Below are 27,635 nucleotides of genomic sequence, written 5' to 3'. Positions count from 1 at the left end.
TTATTATTTTTACTCCAGAATGCAGCAAATTGCACCAAACAGGTTCTCATTTACAAAAATTAGCATAGTTGAGAAACAGTATGCAAAAATTCCTCAGAAATGTTTACTTTGTTTTTAAATTATGAAGTTCAAATGCTGATCTAGACTAACTTGTAAATTCAGACCAGATCCACTTTAACCTGCAACATAAATATATTTAGTCATAAAATAAACAATTCACCACTATGAGGAGTTGACTGAGAGGCACAAAAATGTATGAAGTAATATCAAGACATCATGCCAGGGTATTCTGAGAATAAAGTAGGAAAAGTTAATCAATGTAATGCACAATGAAATCACTTTATTTGAGAAATTATGCAACATTCAAATTTAGACCAGACAATTTCTTTCTTGATTTGAATCACATTTTTTACAAACCTTATCCCATGGAAATTATTTCTTCACTCACAATATACATATTGCGTATATATATATACAGGAATTTCAGGAATTACAGGAAATGGTTGAACACTCTAATTCCTGTGTACATACAAAGAAACAAATATATTTTTTCTATGTAACTGTTTTATCTGGGTTGGTGTCACAGACTGCATTAGCTATATCATTCTTTGGTAGCATAAATAACATAAGTCTGAAAGACGCACTAACAAAAGGACAGATATCTGCTTCTCGGCCCTGTACATTTGCAATATTAAGAGCATTTCACTTCAGAGAAAAGATTCATGCACCTGGATTTAAGCATCTTAGGATTCTCTTCAAGAAATGTCTGTGCTACATCAATTAATCATCTTAGGTGGATAAAAGAGAAACACAGCAAAACGTCACTTATCTTGCCTTGTCTAACACTAGCAACTCACTTGTGTTTTATTTTACTTTTTTAGGGAATAGTAAGTAAGAGGAAACAGTGAGCAGGAAAAAGCTCTGAGGTAAACAGCTTATCCTTAATCATAAAGATGAAAATTCTAGCAACAGCACAGATCAAGCATGTGTTGTGTAGCACCTGCAGAAATATAGCAGAAATATAATGTTTTTATACATCCCTGGTATACAGATACCAGTTCTCAAATAATAATAATTTTAATTCTAAATTCTAACAAACTCACTGTTTGCACAAAATACTGTTTTCCATATAATGTCCGGTGGCCTTAGATCCCAGCCTGCTAGTAAATAGCCTGATCACGCCTTCCTTATTCAAACAAATCTATAGTTTATCATTTTAATTTACTTACCTTGACTTATCTGCAGTTTCTTCAGAGGATTCAGGATGCAGACATGCATGCTGGGACCTATATTCTTTTAAGCCTTGACATGGGAATTGATTGTGTATTCTTTGTTCAAGCAGAATTTCCAGTAGGAAACAACATACATTTTTTTTTTTCTACTGAATCACAGAATGCTTTAGGTTGGAAGGGACCTCTGAAGGTAATCTGGTCCAGTTGTCCTTCTTAACCACTAAATTGTAGTGATTCATTGCCCTTTTTTCTAGAAGCTGGAATATGCCAAAAGAAATGTCTAAGTAAAGATAGTCATATCAAGCTTAGCTATTTGAATTGAAAATCATGTAGGTAAAATTTAAAAATTTTACATTGAAAAATAAGAGCGGTACATTCCTATAATTTTATACTAAATGTCTTTGTCTTTATAGTGACTTTTGTTAATGTGAAGTACATCAGATATTCAGCTCATTCAGATCGTTTGTTGATTCTTTATATATTTAACAATACTCACAACTGCACCCAGTGCTGGAGATGAAGCTTCACCAGCACACAGCAGAGCAGGACAATCTCTTCCCTCACCCTTCCAGCAGTACTGCACACCAGGGTACAAGTGACCATATTGCAAACTTACATTTCAGTGCAAATGTTATACTCTGTTTAGAGTGTGTAGGATTTGGTCACTGTAGCATTAAACTGAAGTTGCCTTAACCCTTTTCTAGCTCTTAAAACAGGTAACACTGAGCACTGTATTCTCCCATTCTCCATTTTTCCTTCCATTGGAAAACAAAAAAAACAAGCAGAAAATACCCCTGAGAGTTCCATTAAAATCAACCTGCTACTGAAAGAAAAAGCATAAGAAAGAAGTGGCCACTTTGCTGCCTGCGGAAATGGACAGAAGATATATATGAGTTCTGAGCAGGGAAAATTGCCATTAATTCCTGCGCAGGATTTATTTCAAAAAGTATTTAAGATGATTTCACCTCAGAGATTAATGCTTGAAGTGAAGTGAGAAGCTGCAGCATGGAAAGCTGATTTGTGAAATGTAATCTGGGATGGAAACTTTCAGTTTGGGAAAGGATTGTAGTATGCTAGGGTAATTTTAGAGCTATTTTACATTTAGATAATGCATCTGTGATTTGATGGATAAAATTGATGGAAAATGGCTAAGGAAATCATTTAACTCAGGAGCAGTGCAATTATTGAGAAACAATTCACACAAGCAGCATGCCTGGGATTGGCAAAATGTGTCTTTTAACTTCTACCTATTGAGCATGAATATATTTTATAAAGCTCCCTCCTAGCTTGAGCTCAAAGGGGACATACCCTGTAGAGAAAATCCCTTCATTCTAAGGGGCAAGGTTAGAACACTTTTATTGTAGTGCCCTATCTACAGGAGAGAAAAAAGTAGATAATGCAGTGGCAGCCAGTAAAATGTCCTCACAGCTTCCTATATCTCAAATGCAAAATAAAAAGTTAGTTGTAGGGGAAAAAAAAAAAAAAAAAAAAAAAAAAAGAAAAAAAACAAAACACAAAACAGCCCTAAGCTAATAAATAATGCATTTAGATTTAAAGTATTTGGATTATTTAGGGGATTCAGCAAACAATGAACAAATAGAAATCAGTATATGAAACTTGGACCGTGTTGGGAAATGTTTGTTAAATTGAACAATTTCAGTGTACACAGGAAAAAGAATAAACTGATTTGAAGTAGTGTACACAGGAGTGCTCTGTGTTTCACTTACCCAGATGGCCACCTCTTCTCACCTTCAGACTGAATTGCCATGAGACAGCACTTGCAGAGCACACAGACAACTCAACCAGAAAAAGAGTGAGCTCTTAACAAGAGAGTTTTCATGTCTTTCTTCTGCTTTGCTTTTGTTGCCATGATAAGGCCATTTCTTACCATTTGTTCCAACTAAGTGGTTTATATTCTGTTTTCCTGTCACTGGTCTTAAAGCCGTCACCGGTGTTCCATTATCTACTCTGCCGGGTTTTAAGCCACTCTTCAGCTTATAAAAAACAGAGCTGCCAAGATAATATTATGGCATGCCTGCCTCTATTTTGAAGCTTTACTTTTTTTGCACTGTATCCTGCCAAATCAGGGCCAACCATTACAGTCTTGACACAGCACATCACTTTCAAACATGCCCTCCAATTAGGTTCAATAAGGCCAAGTGCAGTGTGCTGCACTTGGGTCATGGCAATCCCAGGTATTTATACAAATCTGGGGAAGATCTTCTTGAGAGCATCTCTGCAGAGAAGGACTTGGGGGTCCCGGTAGATGAGAAGCTGGACATGAGCCAGCAGTGCATGCTTGCAGCCTGGAAAGCCAACTGTGGGCTGGGTTGCATTAAAAAGGGGGTGGCCAGCAGGGAGAGGGATATGATTGTCCCTCTCTACTCAGATTTTGTAAGGCCCCATCTGAGTACTGAGTCCAGGTCTGGGGCCCCCGGTAGAAGAAGGACATGGAGCTCTTGGAGCAGGTGCAGAGGAGGGCCACTAAGATGATCAGAGGGCTGAAGCATCTCTCCTATGAGGAAAGGTTGAGAGAACTGGGACTGTTTAGCTTGTAGAAGAGAAGGCTCCAGTGAGACCTCATTGTGGCCTTTCCATACATTAAGGGTGCAGATAAACAGAAGGGGGAACAGCTGTTTACAGGGGTGGATAGTGATAAGACAAGACAGAATGGTTTTAAACTGAGACAGGGGAGGGTTAGATTAGATATTAGGAGGATATTAGCAGTGTTCAAGAGGCATCTGGATGAGGAGCTATGAGATATGGTTAAGTGGCTAGTGGTAGCAATGGTTACGGGAGGATGGTTGGATTAGATGATCTTGTAGGTCCTTTCCAACTTTGTGATTCTATGATTCTACAATCTCTATTCACTCTTTTGTTTACGGGAGCAAACATCTTAAAAGCTCTTCCTAGGTAGCCTCTTAATTCTACAATACATTTTTACAGTAGCTCTATAAATTTATCCTAGTGTCTTTCCACTAAGATCTAAGGATACAATGTTTGGAAAGAAGTACTCTGATCTGATAGGAAGTCAAGAGCAACTGAGATGGCTGATATAAATCTATTTTGAGTATGAATACTTAAACACATGATCTTATTTCTGCTATCTCTGTTTTTCTTCTTGTCTTTCTTTTTATCTTTTGCTGCAAACATTTGTTGTATCTTTGCTCAGACAAAATATTCCTTATGGAAAATTTTCCATGTGCACATGAGTGCTCAATAAGCAAATAAAAATTTCTGTTCTGATGGAGTACTGCAGGAACCTACTGAAATAGATGTTATTTCTATATTAATATAGAAACTCTAACTAGGTGGTGCATCAACCAGCCAAAAATATATGCCTCTGCAAAAAAAACGTTGAGGTATTTTGCAAAATGCTAAAAGGTATATCCTCATCACTCACAGCTCCAGTTATGAAGCAGATTCTGTCCATCATGTAAGTAAGTCATCACTCTTAACAAGTAAAAGTAACACAAATTTAATCGAAGTACCAAAATTCATATTCTGGATATGCAAAATCATTTAAAATTTCTGTATGGCCGAAATTTTCTGTGCATGGTATTTGCATGACAATTTTTCTGGTGATATAGTAGTATAGATAAATTATTATGATTATCATTAGGACTCACAAGTTCCCTTTGCAGTCTTAACCCTACTCTTAATCTACATGTCATGGTATAGACAACATTTACAAATATTTCAGTAAATCACAGATAATGCAATACCCTTTAACGTTGTTTTTTCTCTACATAATAGTTAATATTTTTCTGGAAAAAAAAAAAAAAGTTAAACTTATGTCTCTAAAACTGTAAAAGAACATAGAATCATAGAATCACCAAGATTGAAAACAACCTCTAAGATCATCCAGTCCAACCATCCATGTATCAGCAGTATTTCCCACTAAACCATATTTCTCAGTACAACATCTAAAACTTTCTTGAACACCTCCAAGGATGGTGATTCAACCATCTCCCTGGGAAGCCTATTCCAGCACCCAACCAGTCTATCAGAGAAGTATTTCCTAATATCCAACCCAAATCTTCCCTGTTGTAACTTGAGGCCATTTCCTCTAGTCCTATTGTGAGAATGGGCTAACCCAGTGATTATCACACCTGAGCTGAGTACAGAGGGACTATTTCTTCCCTGCTCCAGCTGGCAACACTGTTTCTGATGCAAGCCAGGATGCCTTTGGCCTTCTTGGCCACCTAGGCACACTTCTGGCTTATGTTCAGCTGAGCATCAACCAGCATGCTCAGGTCCATTTCTTCTACACAGTCTCCTGCCACTCTTCCCCAAACCTGTATCGTTGCCTGGGTTTGTTGTGGCCAAAGTGCAGGACGTGGTATTTCATCTTGTTAAAAATCTAGTCTGAATACACAGTTTCATGGATGCAGCTGAAGAAACTTACCTCTAATTATTTCATTTATAATTTTTGAGAGCATCCAGCTTGCTAGGCCAGTCCACAAGCTCACTTTTGCAGGCAAAAAAAAAACAAACAAAAAAACAAAAAACCATCTACCAAAAAAACCAACAAAAACACCTGGGCAAACACATACATTAAGCAGCCTAACCTTGGCCATGTACTACATGCACTATGTTAGTGATATCTTTATAAAATGCTGTTTAAGCTAAGTTAATGATTCCTAGACGAGATCAGACTGAGAGCTTGTGAGAATGCGAGTGATTGAGTGCTGACGTGATATGAGGTGGAACAAAAGTACATACTCTCTTTTGATTTCTCTGATGAGGTAAACAGAGGTACTGTGAGAAAAATTCTGTTGGAGGAGAGTGGGTGGTAATGAATGCCCTTGGAAAGAAAAGAGTTGACAAGTTTTGTATTGCTATCTATTTCCAATATTTTCTGTTAGATATTGCCCAGGGTATTCATGGGAGCCTCTAACCAGGAAATTTCAGTGTAGCAGCAAGTAGCTGAACAGTCTTATCCTTATATGCATGTGTTTAACAAATCTTCTAAGCTACAGGTTCTTTGACTGCTAGAAGGTAACGCTATGCAGGATGCATGTCTTTACCAGTAGGAGTTATCCTCCAAGGCCTTCTATATATTTTGGACAGGAATAACTACATCTTCAGCAGACCAAATAATTTTAATGCAAACAACAAAGGTCACTTGAAATGCTTGTCTTACACAGCCAAGACCTGGAAATATTCAGAACACTTTGGCTTTGACTTCAATGCTGCTGGGGAATGAGGCATAATCCAGAGAAAACTGGGGGCTAACCAAGAGCAACACTGAGTCATTTCCTGATAAAGTCAGTGACAGTCTATTGCTTAGCATGTATGAAGCACATAAAAATCAATTTTTTTGTAACATTTTTAAACTTTACAAAATAACTTCTGCTTATATGTGGAAAAATCTATGCAACAACTGAAATATCTAAAGTATCCGTAATTTCTAAGAAATGAGAGAAAGGCTGTAATTCTGTAAGATACCTTACATTTTGCATATTCGGTTGTTTCCCTCAAGTCCAGAGCAGAGAGGTGTGGCAAACATGTAGGGAAGTTGGATAGAACAGAAGGCAGAAAAGAGCTAACCATGTTGTGCCTTTTTGATATTCTAACTGCATTGCCTCCTTCTGTTGCTTCAAATCACATCTGACACTTATTTAGTTACATTAATCTGATAGATTGCAAATGTGTATTCAGGGCTTTAAAAGTAATTGACACACGTTAAAAATATAAACATATAAATCTGAGGTATCTGAGTCTTGTCCTCCTAAGGGCATTCCTAATTTTTTGACGTGTAAGTCAGAAATAATGTTTATTTTATAATCTTAGTCTACTCAACGCATTTGGAATTTTAGTTATTTATTACATGGTTCAGATTTGGCAGTTTCACTTGCCAGGGTCAGATGCCCATAGCTGTCATTCAATAATATGGCAATAATATGAAATTGTACTTTTTATTTTTCCCTCTGTATCTTGTTTTTCCCAATTTAAGAATGTTCACAAAAAGCATACAATTCCTTCTGAGCTTGATAGAAGAGATTCTGTTCAAAAAATCACTGGTTTTCTACATTATTATAAATTTTATGTATAATTTTTCATGCTACTAACATCACTCTAAATTTTAAAGATAAGTTTTTTTTTATTTTAACCAAAAAAAACTAAACTGTCATACTTGTGTCCTGCCTTGCTAACTATTTTAATCATGTTTTATTTGCATTATGATTTTTATAACACGCACTTCTGGATTTTTTTTGTTTATTTGGTAGGGTTGTCTTCTTTTTCATTTCATTTTTGCAATTGCTTTTTTCCTTGGCGGAAGTTCAGTCCTGAGTTCATGTTGGCAGTTGACTGACAGCGAGCTTCTCAAAGCCTTTAACATACTAGTTAGTGACACTGTTCGTTAGATAGTGATTCTAAAATGCAGACAAGATGCGCGTATCTACCACCTTACACTCTGCTTTTACTGGTTAAAATTACACAGTTCAGACTAGATGGGGTGTAGAACATTTCCAATTTAATCATGTTTCATAATTAATTACCATGACAATATATCTATGCAAAGTCCACAGAGCTGGTTAAACACAGACAGGTGTGACAGCGTACTTCCTCAACACGTCCATTTTGCAGAATCCTTGTTCAAGCATTAGCCAGTGGCAGTTGTGATGGCTGCGTTTGGTTACACAATAACCAATGGCTAACAGAGCATGCGTGAACCAAACACAGCTGGTATGCAATATGAGTCAATATCTTAAACCATAAATAGCATAGCCAAGAACTAGTTGAACTCTCCTGCATGGCAGTGGGCTGCATGCGAAGATCTTCCCTTGAGTTGGGACGCCTCTCAAGATTACTTCTCAAGGCTGAGAGATTCCTTACCCACAACAGATTCTCAGTAAGTCACTAATAGCTTTGCAAACTTTGCAAAACTGAATTTTGGACTGATTTTGAACATAATCCTTTAAGCATCAACTGTTGATTGAGTCTGGAACTTGAACCCAGCTACACTCATGTTCCTCTGAGGAGTTTAGAAACCAAGCCTACTGATTTGATGGGAGGGTCTCTGTGACAGTTTTGTCTGACATTGTCCTCCATGCAGTAAATGCCCGTGTGTACTTCTCCACTGAATGCTGTTAAACTATGGTCTTTTTTATGGTTCACTGTTGTTTAATCACTGCGGTATATCGATAAACATATTTATGCTTTACACTTGCAAGTGTATCTCTGCTCTGTGACAACAAAGAAACTTCTTAATCTCTTACTTTCATTTACTATTAGATATTTTTAATGATAGCATTAGATTTTTCTCCGTGCTAATTATTTTTTTATGTTGTATCATTAGAGTTTTATGCATGCTAAAGCATGAACATGTGATATTATTATTATTTTCTATTTACTGACTAAAAAGACCTTAGCCCTAGTATGAACGAATCTCATTGAGGAATCACCATTTCTGGGTTCATGTTCTTAGGAATTTACCTGAGAGTTTTTGATTACTGGACTTACTTTTCTGTCTTTCGCATATCCTGTCAGGTCTCAGTAAGGTTATTTAAAGTGATTAAACAGGACTAACCACCTTATCAGAAAACTTTGTTGTGCCCTTTGAAAATTTCTTACATAGTTCTGTTGATTATATAGGGTTCAATGGTCTTAATAATTCGAACACTTCCTTGACATTACTAGCTATACTGTGTGAATTATTACTTTGAAATGGACAAAGGTCTTCATCTTCTTTAAATAACAAGTGCAGCTATCAAGTTGAACTTCCTACATGTTTGATTTATCAGCACAAGCTAGAAGAAGATAGTATGTATCATTCCTAGAATTAAAAGGAATAGACATTGAATGGACGACTGCTACTCCTGAGACCATATCCTAAGATGAGTCCTGCATGCCAGTGTCTGCCCCTTATCACAGGCAGGGAACACAGCAAACCCCAGGTTTGCTCACAGCTCAGCATATGTGCAAGGAAAAGTTATTTTAACTGTAGTACTGAAGGACAGCTTGGAGAACAAAAAGGTCATGCAAACACTAAGGGGGAAGGGGAAAAAAAAGAAAAAAGAGAAAGCCAATGCTGGTACTTAAGAAAGTACCAGCCACTGTTTCTTTTTACATTGAAGTAAAAGGCTACAAGGAAAACATATACCATGTGAAAGAAGCATTCTGTTAAGGTTCTTGCCACTTGATGCCCCCAAAAGTCCTAATAGAATAAACTGTCCAGAATGACCTCTCTTTTTTATGTATTTTCTGTGAATGCTGTGGCACAGGTCATCTTAAATACCCAACTTACATAAATGCAACATAGAAAAAAAGGAGGAAAGATTTTTCGCCTTTGCCCTGAAACTCTCCTGATAATTCTCTTATCAGTATCACCCTTAGACTTGAAAATAATATTTCTGAAAAACTCTATATCCTACATTGCCATAAACAAGCATTAACACCCCTATTAGCCTGGAGAAGTTTGTTTTTCTTAGTCTTGATGAGCGAATGTGAGCTCTACTCGTTCTACAACATAAAAAAAAGGAAAACTGGGAGGACCTCTGAAGCACATAGTTTCTTGCCTGACTGCTGCTCAAAGCCAGAATCATATGGTAGGCAGCTGGAAAAATTCACACAAAATTTCAAGGTATTATTTTTATGGAATAAAAATGAATTATTTGAGGGCAGTTTAATCCTCCACAGAGCCTGATTCTGAATCATAAGAAAAGGAAAAACCTGATCTACCAATCTCAAAGAAACCACAAATGTCCCCCCAAAAAAACTATTTTAAAGAAATTGGATGGTGATTGTTGATTCAAAATGGCAGTACTTACACATCATGAATATTATTGTGCTGTAAAGGGCATGCAGCCATTTTCTTTTAACTGTTCCCTGATGTGTTTGTGTAACTTACTGTCTGCCATACTCAGATTCAGAAGGTCTATGGTCATGACCTGCACTTCAAAAGTCCATCATCTTTGAAACAATTCCTGTCTGTGCCTTTAAGTATACTTATCTGCTCTGGCCAGAAGCAGAAAGCATTTTATTTTATTATATTTAGTCTCCAGGACCTGCATCCTAAGCCTGCATTCCACATACTGTGTATTGGTTTTTGTTTGTTTGTTTGTTTGCTTTCAGTTTCTGTTTGGTTGGTTGGTTGTTGTTACACTGTTAGATTGTGGTACATGTATATTATCTGGAAGACACCCTTTACTCAGTTTTCTATGGAACTAGCAGGTGGGAACAACGAAGGCAAACTCTTATATTGTTGTTGTCCATTTTTTCTGGAAGTAATTTGAGCATTAATTGGATTTAAGAGCCAACAGAAGGACTTTCTATATATATTTCTTTTTTTTTTAGATTCAAGACTATATTTGACAAGTGAATGTTTTTGTACAATAAAATAGCCAGATTACGTTTTTAGATTTTCATAATAGCAAAATAACACTACTCATTCACCATATGTAATTCTATCTGTAGTCTATCTGAATATATAAATATAAAGTAATTAATTCTCACAACCTCTCTCTCACCAAGTTCCCTGTCATTTTTTCAGTGTTACAAACAAATTGAGGAGAAGAATAATTAAGTACTTTGGTTAAGATTTACACAGGAAATCTGCTGAAGATGTGTAAATTGAATCAAATTCTGCTGATTTTGAGTTTGGTACTTTAGCCAAAGAACAGTCTTTTCCTGCAAAATCTCTGTGCATCTCATACGTAGTCTAAATTAGAAGCATCATTAAAAGGGGAAGTTAATTACCTTCTCAGCATTAAAAACTATTTGCTGATTTTAATATTGAATACATTCAAGCAGTTTTCTCTTGCAATTATATAGTGAAGATATCTAAACACAAATCTGAAAATAATCATGATGTTTCTCCATGTTTTGATGGTTTAAATAGCAGAAAACACCCACGGCAACTTTACTAAGACAAAGAACTGAAAATACGTAGTCTTAGTTGGATTCAGTTTTCAAACGCAACAAGGCACTAAAAATTATCATTTACATTCTCTTAACTCTTTATTTATTCTGCTTTACGCTTTTAGTAGACCTGTTGTTATGAAAATTAAAAGCACTTTTTGAAGCACCAGGAGCTGCCTTTTTATTTTTTATTTTTTATTTTTTAGAAAAGCGGGAGAGTATTTAAAAAACAAAACAAACAAATATATGAATATTAATCAATGAATTGTACCCAGAAACTTTAGGTACTTCCCCTAGCACATTAACTGAATGATATACAACGTTTGATCTATAGGCATTTCTGGAAAGAGGCAGGGAGATCACTGTCCATTTACCATCACAGGCAAAACAGGCTCAGTATACGGAAATTAATGCTAACCAATAGTAGATTAGAGCAGTGAGAGCTAAAAGCGCCTGCCAACCCCACCCACTCTCTCTCTGACGTGCCCATAGGCTGTGGGGGGAAGGCTTTCTCCTCCATGGGTCTCTTCTGGGCTGCTGGGAGCTGCTACCATGTGCCTGGAGCTCCTCCTGTACTGACCATGGTGCCTGCAGGCCTGTTTTCACACATTTCTCGCTCTTCTTTCTCAGCTGTTGCTATCTAGCAGCTTTTCTTAAATCTGCTCTCCCAGAGCACACCAAACATCACTCATGTCTCAGCTCCCGCAGCGGTGGGTCCCATCAGAGCACCTGGAGCTGGCTCTGCTCTATGCAGTGGGGCTCTTCTGATAGGGGCCACCTCTGATAGGAGGCCTCTGCCCTTGTTGCCTGAGTATTTGGACCCCATCAGCAATTTTGCCTGAGCTTCCTGAGTCAGCATGGGCAGAGAGGAAGGACAGCTATTTGACAAGTATCTAAAAGCATTTGCTCTCAGTGCCACAGGATATAGTAAAAGTTTGTTTGGTTTGAAGATCCAAAGCAGAGATTTACACCTTCTCCTCTCCTGCACATGCAGCTGCTTTGTTCTGGGATGCATCACAGGAAAAGGATATTTGCCTTCACAACCACAGTGGCTTGGTCAGATTCAGGTTCTGCTGTATTAGACAAGAATTTAAGTTTCACTTTGGGATGCACAGATCTTATTTCTGAATGCCATGTTACAACTTAGTTGTTAGGTGTCTTCCCTAGAAGATAGGAAACCAAATCAATTGCATGTGGGATTAGAATTTGATTCTCCTTCCAACCCAGAAAGGACTGACCTAACTCCAAAAGAAGGTCATATAATATAAGGAAAATATATCCAGTGAAATATATACAATTAAAAAAAAAAAAAAAAAAAAAAGACGTTATCTTAGAGAAGTAAGCATCTATCCTCCAGCACAATTATCTTATGATGAGCTGAATGGCTTACTGAGTCTATCTCTCTCCTTAAATATAAGTAGATTATACTACCAGCTTAAAATGGATACCTAACCTTTAGGATAGCGAAATCCCAATGAAAATGCCTTGGCTAGTTTTTAAAAATGTGATAGATTTCCAAAGCATATAGGCATATAACACCTCTGCAAATAGCACCCTAATGCATTTCATTGAGCATACTTTTTTAACTTGTAGCTTTATAGAACTGTGAAACACATACTGCACGCTAAATGTACTATTTCCATTTTTCAAGGAAGAATTTTGTGAGAAATCCAAGATTTATAATGATAGTTTAAATTATACTTGGTTTTAAAACCATTGGATGTGTTAATCAAGAAACTTTAATGTGGCTGTTGTTATGAGATGCAAATTGTAAGATTAAATATATAGATATATATATGTATACCATTGAAATTTGTGATATTTATACGGTACATACATATATATATATACTTCTGTATGTGCAGTAATCATGGGTTTCACTCCCCCTTAGCATAATTATGATTATGTTATAAAACAGTACTATGAGTTTACAAAGGGAATGGTCTTACAGATTTGCAATGGATGATTTTGAAGTTACTCTCTAGAGAGGGTTACCCGTGATCACAACTGCAATTTATATCTGACAACAAAATATTTCTGGATTGGAAATAATGATTTGCACAAATAATCTGGAAATCTGAGAGTAAAGAACTCAGTCAGAGGTAACTTCCGCCTTGGGGAGAGTACAGTCATCACCACCAGCAACTTTATAATCCCTTCCAATATAGTGATTTGTCATTCTGTTTAAATGGATTATGCACCTCAATAGTAACATGCACTAAGGCGGTGATATAAGACATAAATACCTGTTTTATTAAGTAATGCATAACTATGTCACAGTCATTTTATTTATTTGTTGATTTACTTGTTTCTAGAGCCATGCCAGCTAAACAGCAATGAAACTGTTTGTAAAAGTATTGAATGTATTAGCAGAGACTACTCATAATATCTACTCCTATATCACAGAAAACATTGAAATTTTGGGTCATAGCACTGTGACATACTTATCTTCACCTAATATTGCTTTTTTATAGAATATTTATTGATCCAGTGATACATTATATAAAGAAAGGAAATGCAAAAGTAATAGCTGTACTACATATCAGCTCTGAGTGTATTTACCTATTCCTCTGTTTGCCTCAATTCCATCTGTCCCTTCATCTCATCTTAGGACTATGCACTTCTTCCAGGTATTCAAGTCATACAAGAACAAACAAAAAACCTCGATGACCATCAGAAAAAGTGCACGACGGTCTCTCAGATGGCAAGTACTGTGCAGTATGTTATCACCTTATGTAAGCAAAATTCTAACCTCATTGTCCCTTTGCACAAATTAATAAAACTTAATTATCATTTATAAGGACTATCGCAATATCTGTACTGATAAAATCTCTGCTTTATAACTGCTCTGGCTGTACTTGATAAACGAGCCAGCCCTGCTATGGGCTGTCTTTACTATCATCAGCACAGCCTACCTTGCTGATACTTTGCTAAAGGTTGAATAGGTCATCTTAGCTAGATAATGTCTGTGATGATCTGCTCACATCATCTTTGAAGTCAAGTGACTTTGGGCATTTTTGGAGGCAAGAGCCCTCTATATCAGAAGATATAGACCTATTGGTCTATCAGTAGATCAAGTCAGATTTCCTTCTGCCATCAGTAAATGCTACTTCTTACAGATGATATAAAATTGATATTAAGAAGTAATTTGATAGATCATACATTGGTTGTAAGTTTTCCAATCTGTTAGATCTAAACTGTGCTGGTTTGCAATCACAAAGCAGCCACAGCTCCCAGACTTTCACTTAACACAGGATTGAATCAATACAAGGGAACTAATTTTAGTTACATGGTAACTTCTGAACATCTTTTCAGAACACTTTACAAACAAGGCACATATCTTTAATTTCATTTTACATTTGAGGAAACTCAATTAGAATGGAAATCCAAATTCTCAGTGTCATCATCATCTGTCCCACCACTCAAACAAAGCAAATATAAATGTCATCCAGCACTGAAATTGCAAATATCCTCCTAGTTGTTTCCTCTCATGTCCATTGTCTGTCAAAACTATGATCATAGGTTTTTTTTTTTTTAAATCGTTGCTTAAAGAGTGTTTTTCTATGTAAAGAGATTAAATGATATTTTAAATGTGTAAATTAATTTATACTGAGATAAAACTCTTCCTGTTGGTCTAGAGGGAGGATTTTATTTAAGTAAGATAAAACATTTTTTCATTGCAAAATTAAATACCAGCCCAGTCATTATGCTTTCCATAATTATTTTGAAAAAGCAGCTTGTTGGCAGCTTGGCCAGGCAAGAACTCTATCTAGCTACCACCCTAGAGATACTGTCATTTCCAAACCTGTGCTGTACCAGCTAGGAATTTTTTAGAAGCAGTGGCAAAAATGGTACCATAATTAAGTGTTAAATTTGAGAATCTGAGGAAGTTCTGTGGAAGAGAGTAGAATGTGAATGGGAGGGATGTGTGTATTCTGGAAGACTTGCTGCTGGCCAGCAGTTTGATCAGTACAGACAGTTCTCAGAATAGGAGTTTTGCCCAAAAGCAAATCCCAGAAGTAAAGGCTCTGCAAGAGTGTTGATTTATTTTTCAAATAAAATAAGAATCAAGACACTTTAAACTATTTATAAGTATCTCTGAAACAAGACATTTTCCTTCTGTCTTCTGCATATCTTTCTCCCAGAAGAAGTTCTGCAATTTTTTCCACTATCACAGAATAAAAATGTTCTTTACCTTTCTTCATGTTGGAGCAATAGGGCAGTGATTTTAAAGCTGCAGGCAAACCACAGGCCTTGCTTATTCGACCAAATGGCAATCTTGCACAGACAGCAGTGGTATAGTGTTCTCATGGAAGAGGCAAGCCTAAGGAGTTGACTTGGTCTTCCCTGTGTCCCAGTCCTGGGGCACTGCAGAGAGGATGGGACTCCACTACTGATACTCATGGATCAATCTGGGAGAAAAACAGAATACCAAAAATATATGCAAAAAATACCTCATAGCACATACTATCTAGCTTAACAGAATGCAGCAAAGTGGCATGGAGTACTGAATCAATTAAAAATTTATCCGAATTATAGCAGTCATTCTGTGACAGTAATACAGTAGTTCAGATACAAGGATACAAGAGGGTTACCAACAGGCATATAGTATATTTTTTCACCTGTTCTTCATGATCATTAACCATTATGGGGTTCAGCAAGTGAGATGCATGGAACTCTGGCAATTCTCAGCCATATTTAAAGTTTTCTGAACATCAGTTTCAGACAGAGCACTTCACAGGGAGATGTGTACTTTTCTGACATATTTAGCTGTTCAGATCACCTTCCTACAGTGTAGCTGGATGTTGAACAAGCTGGGATTATTTAGAGATGTTGTTCTATGTTCTACTGCTTGATTGCCATAATGCTGCTTCCCTCATCAGAGACATTTTGATTGGAAATCTGCAGTATGAGTCACAAAGGACAATGTTGATGTAATTGGGATGCTGAAATGACAGTGACAGAGTGTTAGTTGAGCTGTGGGAATGACATTCAAATACTGGGTCTTACACTCTTTGTTAACAATGGATATATGCCTTCAGACTTATGACACACAATAGCAAGCATCTAATACATTATTATGGCGAAAGTGGGACTTACTGTGCAGGGAGTGACAACAGCAAGATGTAAAGCAAGAGGGAGTATGTTGATGACTGAGGACCAGGAAAACCAAATTTGCAGGATGTGCTTTTGCACTTAGAAGAAAAGTACTTCTATTATCTTTTCTCAACCCTCCATTTGGAATCACTCTGCTTAGGAGGCTTTTCCATTAACATCAAGAGAAAGAGGGCAAAGAGTTGCCTTCATGATATCATTTATTTATTAAGCCTCCCTTGCCATACTGTATCATAGTGATTTTCTCATCTGCGGCTAAAGCAAGAGTGACTTCAGTCTCCTGTGTTCAATTTGGTATTAGTTTTCTTTATCAGTGTTTATCATTTGTTTATGCTGCTTTATGCGGCATTATGGCCAATCGGTTTGGAGTGTATAGATCCTGATGGCTTACTGGTCATATCTGAACCATGGCCAAACACCAGAGAAACTCTAAGAACAGTAATTCCCAATAGGCAAGGTAAAAACAATTTGAGGCATGGTATGCAGCTTCAGTAAATGAGAGCTCAGAACCTTTGCTGGATGGATATTGAGTCAGTACAGGGCTCCGGAACTGGCATATGGAGAACACAGGAAATAGTGACTTGATGGATCAGTGTGGTATCAGTTGCTGTCAGCACTGTCACCTGCATCCAAAATCTTCCAGAAGGCTTGAGAAGCAGAGTGGGGAGGGAAGTGGGGCTGGAAGCAGAGAGGAACACAGTTGGAAAAACATAAGGCCTCTCATTTCAAATGAGGCATTTACATAGTCATCTACACGATGCCTGCAGTCATAAATCCAGAAAATGTATGCAAAACACCACTGTTATAGCCAAATTCATGGGATTTTAATTTATGCTGATTAATCGGACAGAGGTTTCACCTGAAAGCATCAGTGATTTGGGTTCTGCAGACATTTTTAATTTGGAGCGTATGCTGCTGGGGGAACAAGGAGTAACTCTGGTAATGAGTAATAAGCAGAGTGAGGCTGGTATGGAATGCGTGTAAAATTAAGTAAGAAGTCTGCAGGAAGTAATACGTGCTGTACCATATCTCCCTGAAAGTCACAGTGGCTCTGTTAATTAGATACACACTTGTAGGTGAGGAATTAATTCTGCACAGAAAATAACACAGAAAACTCATGGTTCTTTATGTCTGTATGTAATATAAAATATCCTTAGCAAACAAATACTGCTATCAACAGTCTCTATTATGCAGTCTTTCTTGTGGGCAGGCCTAGAGGTCCTGTCTTTCCTGAGCAGAGTCCTAAAGTTTCCAGTTCTTTGTCTAGGAAGTCAGATAATCATATTTTCCTTCCCTCATTGGAGTATATCGCCAGAAAGAAATGTTTACCTCCTGATCTTCTCATTGGTCTTTATTCCATGTACATAGTAATTATTGTTTGATTAACACACCATATCCTACCAAGAACACTCAAAATTCACTGATCATCCTTAAAATACACTGAAAATGCACAGAAAACATCAAAAACTAAGTGAAGAATAAAGACAAAAAAGTGTCAAAAGCAGTACTATTTGTACTGTTCAGATAGTTAGGATATTGCTGGAGCTGCCAGATTCCCATATTTAATGCTAACTCTGAGATATGGAGAGACTGCAAGTTTGCCACAAAAGCAACTGGTGTAAAGATTGAAACAGAGCGAAAGTGGGAGAGCAGTAGAAATATCAATTAAAAATGGAGGAAAAGTAAGAGATAGGCAGTTAAGAGAGTGAGTTGAGATTGTTCTCAGTAGGAATTATGATGTTTGAGGCTGAGAGCATGAAGTTTTCACTGTGTTCCATGCTGTTTATAGAGGTGACTAGTGCAGGACTAGTAAGAATACTGAAATTTCCCTAAGCTGTCTCAGAGATATTGTAGATGGGGATGATGCAGATTCAAGCTCTTTGAGGTTGAGTCTTCAAATTACCCTTACATAAAAAATTTAGGGAGAACTGGGAAGCAAGGTACTCCTCTGGGTATTTGCTGCCTCAGCTACAGTTTCTGGACTGCCTCCTGATAGAAGTTAGTTCTCCCTCAGGCTATGTCTGTATCAAGGTGAGGTGCACTTCTTCTGCCCTTGCTTTTCTTTAGGTGTTCCAGTTGTACAGATCAATAGGTAATGCTGTAATCATGTCCCATTCTGGCATCGTGCAACAATGTGTACATGTCCTTCAGATTTCACAAAGGATCATCCTCCAGTGATTAAAGTTATGGTGAATTGATAGCTAGAACAATTTCTTGTCCTCTGTAAATTTTTATGATGATGAAAATGTTCTCACTTTCATCAGGGCAAAATTGAAATTTTTCAAACCATTCCCCTCCTAATAAGCTATGCTGAAGTTAAATAATCTATGGGCTTTCCTGAATATTTTTTCACTATCTGCCAAAAAATATCCTTGGGTGTTAACATATGGGTGTTAACAAAATTGATGTTCTCAGGAAAGGTTTGGCTTTTACTCAAAGAACCCCTCACAATTTACTTAATATTTTGTAATCACGTATCCTTGAACCTTCACAGGAAAAAAACATAGTTTATGCTCAGTACAGCAGAATCCAAAACCATTTCTGAAATAACGCATGGAGAGAAAGTAAGAAACAAAAAGAATTTAATTCACCTTGTCTAGTGAAAACAAAAAAGTCATTTTATGAGTAGGAAGTCAATATTTTATGTTTACATTTAACTGTCCACTAAATCACAGTTTGCCTTACACTAATAGAGAACAACAGCCTACACAGCGCAGGAATTTGTAAAAGAAATAAAACTTATGTCTGTATTTTAAGCAGACAGAACATTTCTATTGTTTTTAGGTTTTATAAATCAAAATATTCCAAATCTAAATTCTGTGCTACATTTGCCTCAACACTATCTCTTTTTATGTAATTTCTCCTATATATTGCAGTTAAATAAAGCAGTGATGTAAAATCCCAATGGAAAAATAAATCTAGCTAGAGCAATCATACTATCAATGCTTCAGCTCTGTAGAGCTCCGTCTTGCTTCCTTGCACAAAATGACAATTTAAAGTACCTTTCCAGAAGTCTCCTGGGAGATTATCATATTTTATTCTCTGTTAAAAAAAATAATAATAATAAAATAAAATAAGAAAATCTTTGCAAACCTGCTAGAACTTTCTGGTGAAATACTTACAGTTCACTTCAGCATAATAGGGTAGTTTCAGAGCAGCTGAAAAGTAATTTGTTTCGTTTTACTTTTATCAGCAAGTAAAGGTCATCTATTCAAAACCAGTTTTTTCCTGATGCACACATTTCATTTGTTATCATCTTAAGTAACATGGAAACACAATCAAATTCCAATATTTGTCAATCGTACATGAGTTCTGTTAAGCGATCTTTTACTTTCTGTTTAAATACTTGCAGTATGGGTATTGAATGAATGCTTTTTTGGCATTCAAAAAGGTAGCTTAAAGCAGGAAGACTTCCTTTAAGCTTTACAAACATTTCTAAATGTTTAATGAGTTCCTATTATGTTGAAAATATATTTTAAAGGTATATTACATGTTTTTGTAATCTGGAAAATGTCTTTTCCACATGGACATGTCTCTGAAAATCCAAAGTAGTTCAATTTTTAAAAGCACTCTGATGTGTCAATATAGTGTTTCTCCTGTTGTATTTAGTGTTCGTAACAGATGTCATTGAGAGCTCATCAGGAGCTACAAAGCTATGGTCATAGAAAGAGCTCATAGATATGCTAAATGTGCTACTATATCTCTAGGCATATAGCTATGCAGGGTTATTTCTGACCCTTTGGCAGATATATCAGGTCTTGGCACATTTTACTGCTGAGACAGAAAAAGATAAAATAAAATAAAAAATCAACCACAGTTCATTATTATCGTGACTTCATTGCTGTGCCAGTTCCCTGTATAGATCTGCTTGGGAGCCATGTTGCAATTTTGAAACACATAGGGGTCTGTCTCTCCTTACTTGTTTTGGTTCCGTTCTTAGAGAGAAATAGGTGTGCACATACTGATCAGAGGCTTTGTTTCAAAATTACTCCAGAGCTCTGTGAGTGTATTCAGATCCAAATCAATGTGAAGGAACTCTGTGATTCTGCAACATGAACCCTACCTGCACACAGCAACAGGGCTCACAAAACAGCCAGACCTCCCACCACAGCCTGAAATGGTTCTCGAGTTTTGCAAAGGGTCTTCTTTTTCATGCATGCCCAAAAGGGTTGACATAAGGTAGCAATGACTCACAGATAGATTTTTTATCTCTGGCTTCTAATGAATGTTTCTAGTTTCTAATAATTGGAAACTGGGTGGGTTTTTTGTTTTTTTGTTTTTTGTTTGGTTTTTTTGTTTTTTTGTTTTGTTCTAGTTGTTGTTATAGTTTAAAGGAAGCAAAATTAATTCACAGAGTGTGTGACATATGCCGTATTCATTTACTATATAGCACACATTAGCTGCTACCTGCTGACTATCCTATAATGAATGCCAAAGCTAAAAAACACCAAAGTTAAAAACTCTCCTGTCTTCATGAAATTTCCTACAATGTCTTCCTTGTTCTGTCTTGGCCATACTTTCTCTAGTGGTCTGCAGGAGCTCTGTGAAAGAAATCCTCTCTATCACTGAACATCCTATGACAGAAACTTGACAGTAAGAGACTGGAGTTGCACAAAAACTGGACTCTCGTAACGGTACATTTTCCCAGCCAGGCACCTAGACTCAGGAATATTAAGGAAGTAAAGCAGCTGTGTGCACTCATGTCATCCTTCTCTCATTCTCAAATAGAGCAAAAGAACCTCTATGAGTACAGAACAGTTGAGGCAGAATAAATTCTAACATATCCTGCTTACACTTTAACCTTCCATTTTTGCATTGCAGAAAGTAATTCCATAAGAACAAGTAGCAAAGCCAGGTGGTAAGTTGTCAGACATGACACAAGAACCTAATCAGAATAACTCATAAAATGAACAGAAGATATGTGGTAAATAAATATATAAACAAATAAATATATTTTTTTCCTGAAACATTTGGAGAACTTATTCTAAAATGTCCTTAGAAATATTTTTCATTTGGTTCATTTAAAAAATCTTAGACCTCTGCATTACCAGCTCAAGTCAATCCACTAGAAATAGCTGGATGTAAACAGTTGTCATATTTATCGTATTTATTATCCAAAACCTGAAAGCAGTAAACTTGAAAGATATTCACTGGTAATTAAAATGCAGCTGATAATCATTGACATGGAAAATGCAAAAATGGGCAGACTAGAAATGAAAAATAATAAGGATTTTAAGGCTTTCTATTCACATTCTATTCACATTAGCTACCCAGTAGATACACTCGCTTGCGTATAAGGAACAATTCTTGAGTAAATCCAACCTACTGGCATGGTATGGACACATATATCAGCATCCTTGTATGAGCAACTGCCTTCTCTTCCTTGCTGTATTTTTTCCAAAACCCTCAAGGAAATTCTAGATCTCCAGATACATTACAGAAGTCTCATGCTATAAATGATTTTCAGGATTGCAGGATTCAGCCTGCTGCTGTGCATCTTTCTAAGGGAACTATTTGAGATCAATACTCCCTTTAATTTCTTCCTTAATAAAAGGGTTAAGGCATAAAAAAGAAAAAGAATTTATTTCTTATAAACAATAACCCCATCTTCATTTTTGCTCTCCTCTTTCTACCCATCCTTTTCTGCCTGGTGCCTCACTGATTTCAGTGCTCTGTTTCTCTCCCAGTAGGTGTCTGTGGCATTAGTAGCTGCTCCACTGCCATCCACAACTGCTCAGTGTCCACTGCTTCTGCCTACATCCACCAGTCTGGGCAGTAGTTTCATAAGCAGACACGCATGTATATATACTTACACACATATAGATGTAAAGATATGGACACAGACTAAAAAGCAGAATTGATACGACATATTTCAATGAATCTAAAAAATATGTTTCAAATATCACATAAATGTCATATATATGTGTGCATATTTATATTTATAATGCACTGCAAGAATGTAAACTGAGATGCCTTGAATACATGATTAAATTTCTTCAGGTTACAGATCATGGGTGCATATGTGTCTGTGTAGGGGAGTGTTCATTATTTATAACTTGCTCCAGAGTTTTGGTTCCCCAATCGTGTCTCATATCTGCCTTGCTGTGTCTTGAGTTGCCGTAGGTTTTTCATTTCTAAATTGACTTTATTCACAGAAGAATAGCTTTTGTTCTCTTGTTCTTGCCTCTCACATGTAGCTGCATTCAACTCAAAGAACAAAACCCTAACCATTCTGAAATTAACAGAAGGCTTGTCATTGTTCAAGTGAAAAAGATTTCATCTCTCATTTCTCTTGTCATTCAAGAAATCCAACTTTACAGACAGATTTTCTACTATAGTTCTGAGAAGTGTTCTGCATTTTTTTTACTGCACAGATCAAGAGGTCATTGGCTTAAACCTGATTATACCTTCCATTTTCCTCTACTAATGTACTGCAGTCAAGAAGATCAGAATGCATTCAGAGCTCTGAAACAACGATCTATGCCAGTGGTATCTGATCTGAATTAATGTGGTATGACTACTTTCATGTGACATTTGTTTGAAGAAAAATATTCTATCCCACAGATGCAACTGTTTTCATGTAAATTAAAATAATCATTGTCACATATCATAAAAACTTTATGGTATTATGTTAATCACTTAGTCTGACTTGGACTTCATTTTCATCCCTCCTTTACTCCCACTAAAGCAGTTTCAGTAATAGTTTTGTAACTGCGGTGTGACTAGAATGTTTGTTAGAATGTCTACCGTTAATAAAAGCCCTTAAGAATATTTAAGGCATTTCAGAAGTGTTGCTGCATCCAAAGCAGTACTGGTTTAGCTTTTAATCTGCAGATTTTAATGTTTATTGAAGGAGAAGTATCGCATTTCATACTATAGTGCAGAAGATGAGATAGAAAGCAATTAATTCTTAGATTAACTCAAATTTAATTTCATTTAACTGAACTGAAGTTAAAGTGATGGATGAGCCAGGAAGTTCTCCGTGTCCTCTGTACTATGGGAGATGCTTTTTAGGGCACCAACAGACTCTAATTGTCATGGCAAAACTGTACTGTCTTTCATCCTGTTTGTATGCTGGGCAGTAATACCAATATTTCCTAATACCATTTTTATTGCTTTTGATTTCACTCCCTCATGAAAGATTACAATATAAGAATCCTATTTACTTCCATTTAATTTGGCTGGGAGGGAGACTTCGTGGTAATTTAATCTCTGTTTTGTTTGATATCTAGCCTGCATCTGACCTCACAGACCAAAGCCTGTAATGCACTCAAAATAGGCATTAGCAGGGCTGGTTGTTAACTGCCAGCCTTGGGATAGGAATCCAAAAGCTTCCTTAGAGTGTCTAGGGTGTTCGCTTACTGAAAGAATTTACCTAGGTCTCTAAGTATGGAGACATGCAGGACAAGCAATGGAAGAGGCTGCCCAGAACAGGACTGGCATATGCCTTCCTCCATCCATCACCAAAGGACATCTGGTGTTCTTCAGTATTGGGCTCTCCTTGGATTTTACAGCTGTTTATCTTCCCTTGTGCTCAGAGGGATAACTCCTTTCCTTTATGAAGAAATCAGGGTATTACATCTCTTAAACCTAGCCAGAGGAGTATGGCAAAAACAATTATTCAAAATAAGGCCTTTTTTTTTTTTTTGTGATCTTTCAAAAAGAGAGGATTCAAACCACCTCTGCCACCCCCCTGCAGTATTCCCATTATAAAATTGCAACTACACAGGGAAGGAGGCAGACTCCACGGTCTACTGCTGCAGATGCGCCCTGGGCATAAATCATTAGGGAGTCAATAGGCAAGAGACAGAAAGAGGTCAAGAGAAAAGAGTAGTGTCTGGATTAGCAGCTAGGGCAGCAGTAGGGATGAAAGGATTCTTTCCACCTAATCATAAAGCTTTTCACACATTTTAGAATCAACTGCCACTGCCATCGAGGAGATAGGAAATTTGTAAGGCAAGTGAAATCTCTAGGTCCAGATCAGACTCAAGTACGATTTGTATCCCTCATCCAAGGTTGTAGCTCCAAACGCTGCATAAATTGACTTCACCCTATGCCTATTCCTTTAGAAATAGAGAAGAAAAAGCAGCTGCTACCACTGCATTTGAGATGGAGTCTGCTGCTGTAAGTGAAGCCATTAAGTCCTTCTCAGGGCTGAGAGCTAGGAAAATTGCTGGTTTATTGATATGAGTGTCCCCATCCCTATGAAGAATGAGCCCCTCCTGGGCATGTGCTGGCACCAGGCTGCTGAGTGCACAGGAGGCTGAAAGGCAGAGAGCCAGAGGGAGTTAAAGCATGACTAGCACTGAAAAACAAACGAGCAGAGGCTTTCATGGTTGCATTTTCAAAGTCAGACACCAGTGTTTCCCCCGAGCCCTGTTAGTAGAGCCTGCTTCTGGTTTGGGGCTCCTTAGGACTGGGAGTAGACTAGCCAAGCATGGGGTTCGACCCTTCTTATCACCCTTGCCATCAAATTAATCTTACTCATTCTTGCTGAGCTGTGCTAATTGCAGGGAGACACACATTGTTTGTAAAGGCAACTGCTTGCCATAATTTTTCTTTACACCAGCATCCTCAAATCAGAGGAATACAGAATTAAGTAGAGCACTGCTGTCCTCATACCTAGCTCTTTTTTTTTTTTCTTTTTCATTTATTTTTCCATTACTTCTTTCTTTCTCCTTGTATATCCTCCAAAATATCTCAATTAACTTTCTTTTATAAGCTGCTTTCTGAGCAAGATGGCTATATACAGGTTTCCTCGTGTATCAGAAACAAATGAGAACTTTTTCTTTCCCCTGCTTAAATGCTTCTTTCTAATATGTATGGCAGGGTTGTAGCAGAGGAAAAGTATGGGCTACAAACCTTGAAATGGTAAAAAGATTGCCTAGGAAATTCTATTTTCAAGATATAGTAAATAATTTTATATTAACTCGCTACTATAGTGGTAAAAAGGACATGAATTCATTATGGAATTTTTGCTCTATTAACAATAGAATAATGTATGACAGTAAAATTCAGTAACTGAGCATTAGAATGGACTGCTTTTTACTTTTGCCACAGATACTTGTTTTTTCAGCAGGCATAGAAGGAAGAAAATAAGCAAGGAAATAGCAGCTTCCACCGCAAGTTTCTTGAGTCTTTCCAAATTAAGCACAAGCTTTGTACAAACTATCAGCCTGTTTTGTCCAATTTACTGTCAACAGACAGTGCAGAATATTCTTCCTTCCCATATTCCAAGCTTGAGAGTTGCTCTCAAGGCATCAGTCCATCTGTTTACCTGGACAATAAGAAGTAACAAGTAAACATCTTAAAACATGTAGGTGTTGGTAACTGCTGTAGGATTTTTTCCAGTCTGTAATTCCTTCAACTCATTACTCTTACATATTTGTTGTTTCTTTACTGGAGGATTGCTTTTCTTTTCCTATACAAAATATCTTTTCAGTGACTTTTTGTTAAGCTTTGTATTTTTCAGCTTGTTAGACTAGTAGTTCCGGCTCACCGCTCTTCCTTTTACTGTGCACACAAAGAATAACTCCAAGGAATTAACCACTGGTTTCCCTCAACTGGGGTTTTGTTTTCTCAGAGGAATGTGCAGTTTGTGAGGTTTGGTGTTGTCGTTTTTGCTGGTTTTGCAGTATATGCTGTATCAATCATTTTTCCAATATATACTATCTAAAATAATTCTATTTCAAATATGTTTTCATTCTCGCTGTTTTGTGTTTTGCTGCTTAGATTTTGGGGATTACATTTTTATTTTTGTTTAAAATTCTTAGAAACAACTTTTCATTTAATTTCTGAATCTTCCTCTATTTCTGTGGATGAGTAGGAAGTCACTTGGGTTCTTTTTTTCTTTTTTATTAAGTTTCCTTTTAAATTTTTTTTAATTACCAAACCTATATAATGTTCATAGTGAATTAGTAACTTGTTTGCTACAGCAAACTATTTAAGAGTCCTATTCTTATGATTACCTTCCATCTCACACCTACCAGGCTCTTTCTTTAAAATAGTTAATACTTAACCAATACAAGTCACCTTGAAAGCTAAGCTGTTGTGGTTCAAGAGGACAGCGATTGTTTCTATTCTTGTTTTCCAATTGTCCATTAATTTTGTGCTTAGGTATTATACCAACAAGTTCTCACTTAGCTGAAGTGCATTTTTCCCAGATGGAAAATAAGCAGTGATTTTTTTTTTGGCACGCATGATCTTAAGATAGGATGGATTTGTAGTTTTAATACACAGACTTTCACCTGAAGCTTTGAGTAATGAACTCTCTTTTAAGAAAACAAGAGCAATGTGGGACTCTGCTCAAGATGCAGAACTTGGATAAGGACTCTTGGCCACTGTGAGTCCTGTTGACCAACATTTGGTTACTTCTTTGCTCAGGATAATCACATAAGTTGTATGGATTTCTAAGAGAACAGTTGTGCTTTCACCCTTTGAAGGGCAAAAAGAAGTCTTATTTGCAAAGAATATGGCCATATTAAAAAGAAGGGGAGAAAAGATCTGAAAATCAACAGCTCTCTTCTCCATTTTCCTTTTGACTGTCCAAGTAAATGTTGTTCTCCCTTTCAGGCGCATAGCTGTTTGCAGTGGTTGTGAGCACTTCAGTTTCTCCCTTCACTCTTTAGGGTAGTCACTGTCTGTCTGGCAAGTAGCATCCTTTGTAAATTAAAGAAAGATTGTTGACTAACATCCAAAAAAAAAAAGACCCCAAAAAACAGGGACATCAGTAGAGATCCCAAACACAAAGGTATAATGAGTTTCTGAAGAAAAAAGTGCGAGGCAGACAGGGAACTGAATCGTTAAGAGAGACCAAATTATGAGGATTTTATGCAATGTTTAAGAGGGCTTTCAGGCTTTCTTACTAGACTGCAGAACCATCTCAAGAGCTACACTGCCACTGGCAGAATCCTCCAGATTAGTGCAGTTGTATCTACAAAAAGAGCAGCATTAAATCCCAATTAAAATATTCAAGCTTGCCTATGCAGCAAGATTCAACACTGTGACTACTGCATACAGCCTCTAATTGTATCTACAGAAACTGCTGGTACTTAGAGGTCCAAAAGCCTCTCTGCCACAAAAGTAATGCCCCCTAATAAGTGATCACTATTTTAAGCAGGTGTCTTCCGCCCTTTACTGACTCTACTTTGTCTGCTTTGTCAACAAAAATATTTATATATTTTTTCCAGTGTACCAAAGAAATGTATAGTAGGAAATCAGATAGAAATAACAGTGATGATAGGATGGGGAATTTAGCATACATGCACGGCAAAGCGTAGGGTTCTTCTTTTGCTATTTTGTGCCCCATCTCTGTTTGCCTTAAGTCATACCATTTTCGTAGCTACTGGGAGTTAACTAGGACTTCCTGGTGGGCTGGTGGCCATCACATATGCATAGTTTGTTCAGATATGTTCTATGTAT

The 27,635-nt window shown here is 37.0% G+C and overlaps 1 protein-coding gene across 9 annotated transcripts in view; it reads left to right on the top strand.

Annotated features, from left to right (window-relative positions):
- FUT9 (fucosyltransferase 9) overlaps positions 1–27,635 on the top strand; it is a 106,968-nt gene that overhangs the window by 60,686 nt on the left and 18,647 nt on the right. For 2 of the 9 annotated variants that reach the window (XM_085541894.1, XM_032443563.2), the window contains exon 2: positions 13,730–13,817. The exons of 2 other annotated variants lie outside the window; for them this stretch is intronic. In XM_085541894.1, the coding sequence (XP_085398020.1) occupies positions 13,766–13,817 (52 nt within the window). In that variant the 5' untranslated portion in view covers positions 13,730–13,765. Of the gene's footprint in view, positions 1–7,902; positions 8,092–13,729; positions 13,835–27,635 lie in introns of those variants that run through there. 5 more of the 9 variants (XM_085541895.1, XM_015858861.3, XM_015858857.3 and 2 more) reach the window with 4 other exon arrangements.

Source organism: Coturnix japonica, chromosome 3 (assembly GCF_054131305.1).
Source record: "Coturnix japonica strain WE chromosome 3, WE-NBRP24, whole genome shotgun sequence".
NCBI classification, from domain to species: domain Eukaryota; kingdom Metazoa; phylum Chordata; class Aves; order Galliformes; family Phasianidae; genus Coturnix; species Coturnix japonica.
This window is presented reverse-complemented; position numbering and strand designations above follow the sequence as displayed.